A 6,368-nucleotide genomic window follows, 5' to 3' on the forward strand; every position below is an offset into this window, starting at 1 on the left:
TATTACCATTGTGATTCATTCAACTATAAACCATTCAAGATTATTCATGATTATGATACACTTTTCCTATCTTTTCTTTTTTCTTTTGTCTATTTTTCCCTTTTACATTTTACAGCTTATAGTTTCTAGTGTGATAAAATAAATAAATATATAAAATCATGAATCAGATGTATTTTAAATAGAATAAGTGATGAAGATAAGATTGTGCATGTCCTTATTACCCATCATCAAGTTCCTAAATTAGATAGAACCAAAGAAAACTAAGCTAAATTTGGAAGATAATGTGACTTGAGTAGCGGAAACAACCATAAGGCTAATATTGTCCCTTAGTAGAATCAAAATGATATCACTATATCTATATATATAAGCAGGTAATAATGAGAGTTAACTTCACGTGTATACTCAAATGGTTGGTATATCTAATAAATACTTATTTTTGTTTACTTACTCAAACCCACACAAATTTAAAATTTGGTAGTAGGTTTTCTTAGAAAAGTTTAGACAGTTGGAAAGTCAGAAAATGTCAAGGAGTAGAAAATAGATTCAAATTAATAATGAGAAAAACCCAGCAAAAGAAATAAGAAAAGGAAAATTATAAATGCTCTCGTTATAATTGTTGAGAAAAGACATAAATTTGACAGTAAGGCATGTGAAAGTACATATATTAGGTGCAGAAAGAGGAAAATCAAAGCAATTGGAAAACAACCACTAGAAATTGGCAAGCGTATTGAGACAAAAAAGTTCAACTATTTATATATATATATATATATGAATTCTACTGTAGCGGCTTCACTTTAAGTCCTACTGGTAGGGCTTTCAGTATTTCTCGACCCTTGAACAATTTTCGGCGCGATTTATTTTTATGACCGTGTATATTGTAGCTATTTAGAGCATCCTGCAGATTTTCAGAAAATTCTGAATAGTTTACAGTACCGAAAACTTGGTTGAAACATGTTGATTTCCATGCGCATAAAAAAAATTAGTCACGCGTGCAACAACATGTTTAAACCAAGTTTTCGGTACTGTAAACTATTCGGAATTTTATGAAAATTGCGTTGATGCTCTAAATAGCTACAATATACACGGTCATAAAAAAAATCGCGCCGAAAACAATTCAAAGGTTGAGAACACTGAGAGCCGGTAGGACTTAAAGTGAAGCCCCTATAAGAGAATTGTCCTATATATATATATATATATGCTCTTAGAATATATTCCATTCACGCAATTGTTCGATAAAAAAAAATCAAAGGGCCCCAATTGGTATTACTATTGGACTGACATTGTAACGCTATTTCTGATAAAAAAAAGTGAGGCTAAATAATGTAGAGGGTGTTTGACACCTTAACTAAAAAACTGTTTTTTGTTTTTAAAAGCTAAAAACAGTTTTTTGAAAACAAATTTGGGTGTTTGGCATTGTTTTTAGAAAATAATTTTTAAAAATAAAGTTACAAAAAACAGAAAAATTTTGAAAACAACAAAAAGTTTTTTTCTGTTGTTCTCAAATTTTCTTTCCTTACTTTCTCACTTCTTATTTTTCATCATTTTTTCTTTCAAATTATTTTATCTCATTATTTATTACAAACTTTTAAAATATTTTTCTCTTTGTAAATATATTTGTTAATTTTTTATTTAAGATTTAAAAAAAATAAAACTAAAAAGTTGATTTTAGAAAACATTAACCAAACACCTCTTGTTTTTTGAAAACTACAAAAACAATTTTCTGTTCTCATTTCTGATAACACAATTTTGAAAACAATACCAAACAGGCCCGTAGTTTGTCCCATCGCATAGTAAATGCAACTCTTCAAGCCACCGGATATAACCGGTTTTATAATATTTAATGTGAATAGTCATACGATGTAGCTGGTTTTATCGTAATTGTACATCTTGAACTTTTGGTCATTTGGTAATTTGTAGCTACATCACATATTTGTTGTTTTTTTACATTGATTGTAGATTTAGTACATTGTTCTTACTCTTTTACACATTGTTTATGATTTCGCAACACATACTGATTAACACAGGTAGATGGGCCAGTCCGAGTCCATGAGCACGGCCCAAACGAAAAGGGTCCAGTACAGTGAAATAAACTTTAAAATTGACATTTTTTTTTATTAGGCCCAAAGTTATGAATGGAGCACCTGAGATAAATTTTTGTAATGAAGATATGTTATTTCATATATCTTCCCCTTTTGTTATGTTACCAGCAGACAAAGTAATGATCAGTTCATATGTTAGAGGACGTAGTATTGAATATTGTAGTCAAAAGTTAGTAAAACAATGAAGACTGCTAAAAACAAAACTAATTAACACTTTTTTTCCCTAATTAATGATAAAGATAACAATATTATTAGTTTACTTAATAGAAAAATATTGGTAAATTTGTAACAATAATAAACAAGTTTGGTGAGTTGAAGTAACAATGAAAATGTTTTTGTTTTTTAAATCCTAATTAATTACCTAATTCATATTAATATTATGCTTTAAACATGGTTTGAATGATTTTATGCCTATTTGGTGAGAAGCATATATACTTTAAGCAATCAATTAAAAAAGCTAACAAAGTTACTTACTATTAAAATATCATAAGTATAGATAGTAGACTCAAATCTACACGATATGTATTAAGTAATTGTAATTATTTCAGATTTTGTAATCCTTCATTTTAATTTTGAAGATGACTATTTTTACTAATTTACTCTTTAATGTACAATTAATGAAATTTCAATAATGATAGTGATACGCATGGTATATAATGAAGAGAAAGAGAAGAAGATGAGTACAGTCAATTTGTTATCCAATTTTATCAATTAAAGTGAAGCGTCACTAAAAAAAGAACGTATATTTAGGATTGGTAATTTGATTATCATTAATATACCTTTTTAAAACATTACAAATATGATTGAAACTATGTCATAATCAATAATTTTTTACCATTGAAATGAATCTACTATTTAGCTGCAATTTGAATTCACTTACATTAATGCAATTGTTATACTAATTCAGCAACCTAAACCATTACAAAACACTTTAATTGTTAACTAGGACAGAAAGCCTACGAAAATAGACACTTAGTCACTTTGCACTATCATTCTGTCATAAAGTTCGATGGTCATCTAGATTCATCGAATTTAACCGAATGTTATGCTCTCTTACTTGGTGAGGGTTGTTGACTATGAGAAAGCGGTAGACCGACCAGCTGAGGGCATGTTCTTCGATTGTGGTCTGCAGAATAATAGTTCGAACACTTCCTTTTAGTTTTAACGGCTCCATCCAACATATCTATCGAAACATTGTCCCTAGTGCTTCTTGCATAGGTTGATCCTTTAGTTCTACAAGGTGTTGGGTCCCTGGTAATGTTTTCATTTTCTTGATAGGTTCGATATCGTACCGAGTCGTTGTTACCCGTGTTTGATTCCAATGGAACTGCATCCTTGAATGTTGCAGTTAGTGTTGGAACTTTGACAAACTATAGGAGAATTATTCACCGATTTTTTCACAATTGTTGACAATGTACACTTGTTCCGCTTTGATTTGATCAGCCACTTTATAGTACATATTTCTTGTGTATAATTTGGCACACTGCTCATGGTACATCTTAAGAGCATTTTTGGGACCTGGTATTGGAAGACTACTGTGTCGACTATTGTAATCATCTACTCTCTCGACGTGCCTCAACTTTTTCATAGCAACGTCAATCGAGGTAATGAATTCACGGAGACTATAACTTGCATGTAGGAATTTTTTAATACTTGAATTCATGGACTCACATCTTTGGTTGGTCCGCATTCCGGCGACAAATTTCCCTCTTAGGTATGTCTCTGCCCATGAACGACGACTGTGATAAGTGTTGGTGCACCATTGGCTAGAATGGAGGTCAAAATTGTGTATTAATTCCCCCCATTTTTTGATGAATTCCTCTATTGTGTAATAGTTGTACATGACATCTTGAAATCCTTCTAAGAATCGAGGGTCTTTTGAAATTTTTAAAGCGTTGGTACATAGGTGCCACACGCACAACCGGTGAGTTACATTTGGGAAGTACTTCAAGACAACATTTTTGATAGCTCCATCTCCTTCTGTCACCACAACTTTTGGTGTTACATGATTGTGGTATTCAATAAATTTGTCAAGCAACCAAAAGTAAGTTTTCTCATCCTTAAAGTTAAGCAGTGCCATTCCAAATATGTAGGTCTTGAAATGATGATTGACGCCCAAAATAATTGTCAGGGGTTTATTATATTTGTTTGTCATATATGTTGTGTCAAATCCAATAACCTCACTGAATGCGACGAAGTCCCGTCGAGAATATCCGTCCGCCCAGAATATCCGTCGAGAATATCCCAAAGCACCATCTGAATCTATGTATCTTTTCTCTTTCCTTTTGACGTGGGTGACTTTTTTGTAAATGTCTCGTAGCTGGCAAGGCATCCTTTTGTACCCACCAGACTGCATTACCAAGTGGGAGATGATGTGTGAAGTTCTTATCCCAACTTGGTTCATTGACCTCACTTGAGCAACTAGGGATTCTGACACGGAACGGTTTGATCTCAGAAATCGCAACTCATCTAATGCTTCCTTGTCATGGTTGTGCAGAGGTTGGAATTCCTTGCAAATCCACGGACCCTCATCTCCCATCATTACCACTCGAAAACTGGCTTGGCAACCTGTCCTAGTAATAGATGTTTTTTGTTTGCTCCCATCGGCCTTATCAATTTCCGTGTGTTTGCAAAAACCTTTTTTTGAACATACTCATTTTCTCATGGTGATGTTCCCATTTTCCCTTACATCTACTTTGTGAATGCTGAGGCCTACCCACAAAGATTATGTGTAATAAAAATCCTCCCACTCTTCAAGGGATTCCAAAACCTTTCCCTCGACATCCTCCATCTCAATATCATATGTGAGTTTCTCAATCCCTAAAGATTGTAGTATATTTTCCCAATTTGATGTTTCTTGCAAACTTCCTACCTCGTCCATATTTAAGTTAAATCTGGGAAAGAAAAACCATGTTTTAGGCAATATATTATGACTAGAGTTATTGTATGTTTTTCATAGCCCATTATACATATAATTTGACCTCTAAACTCAATCGTTATTAGCGAAAAGCTTGATATTGCAAAGGTGTGTAAAAACATGGCACAAATGTGAAATTGAATTTTCAAAATAGAAGAAAATTCCTATTATTATAATTTTTCCTTATTTGGTTCCCATAGAAAATGGGAGACATACCCAAATTAAAGGAAATGTGAACGTAAATAATAAAGGCCAATGCATTTTCAAGTGTAAGATTTATTTGGGTCTTCCATTGATGTAGAGGAAATTAACAATAGGCCCAATAATATGAGCTAGTCAATATATTAGAAAATTTTCTAATGATGAGGGAATGTCGGCATTAATAGACTTAACACAAGTTTCCTTTGAAAATATAAAAGAATTTAAATTAATAATAAAACGATTTTTTTAACTAAATTATAATTTGACATACAATTTGAGATCTAAACTAAGTGATTATTTATGACAACCTTGAAAGTTACACATGTGCATGTGTAAAAACTTTGAGTCACGAAATTGCTCGTTAAAAATATGGTCAGTTTCTATTACTTTAATTATAGCCCCTATTTGGTTCCCACATAAAATAGGAGACATACTCAAATTAAAATAGTGTGACCATAAATTTAGTTTGATTGTGGAGAAGAAAATAAAAAGTATGCTCACCTTGTTCAAGGAGATTCGCGCACTGAAACTTTTGAAGGTGAACTTGGCATATCCTCCGTATTTTGTTATTTTCTATTCAATTGTGACACAAAATGTGTTGTTGGTTAAATTTTAAAGTTGGGGGATACATGTTTTTATCCAAGCAAGTTATTAGGTAGACATGTTTATTGGGACATTTAATGTTGAATAAAGTGTAGACCTTTTTTAATGAGACCCAATTTATGTTTTGGGCCACCTGAGATATATGTTTGTAATGAAAATATTTTATAAAACAATAGACCATTATTTTTACATGTATGTTTATCCTCTAATTTTTGCTATTACTTGATTTAATTTGTTAAACTTTGTGTTGTGGACTAGTGATTTCTTCTGACTTACAACAGTTAAAACAATAAATCCATTCAAGATAGTTTATAATGTAAAACAGTCAACATTTACTAAAAACTAAAAACTAGTCACATCACCACAAAGTTTGTCATAATGACGTTTTTCGTACAAGTATACATAATCATTTAATATCCATACTACATGGTTTTTTGAATTCAACCACAACATATTAAAACACTAAACCTAATAGACCAAGTAAGGTTATCTGAGTTAAGACTTCAGGAAATACAAATTAAAAATATTTAACATATTGAAAATGGGTT

At 31.7% G+C, this 6,368-nt stretch overlaps 1 protein-coding gene across 1 annotated transcript; it reads right to left on the reverse strand.

The window, feature by feature from the left end:
* Positions 1 to 3,480: 3,480 nt before the first annotated feature.
* On the reverse strand, positions 3,481 to 4,638 carry LOC133806910 (protein FAR-RED IMPAIRED RESPONSE 1-like). Its single transcript, XM_062245005.1, has one exon. It carries the CDS (start codon positions 4,636 to 4,638, stop codon positions 3,481 to 3,483), a length of 1,158 nt encoding a protein of 385 aa, XP_062100989.1.
* Positions 4,639 to 6,368: the final 1,730 nt, after the last annotated feature.

Source organism: Humulus lupulus, chromosome X, assembly GCF_963169125.1.
Source record: "Humulus lupulus chromosome X, drHumLupu1.1, whole genome shotgun sequence".
In the NCBI taxonomy this organism is placed as follows: Eukaryota; Viridiplantae; Streptophyta; class Magnoliopsida; order Rosales; family Cannabaceae; genus Humulus; species Humulus lupulus.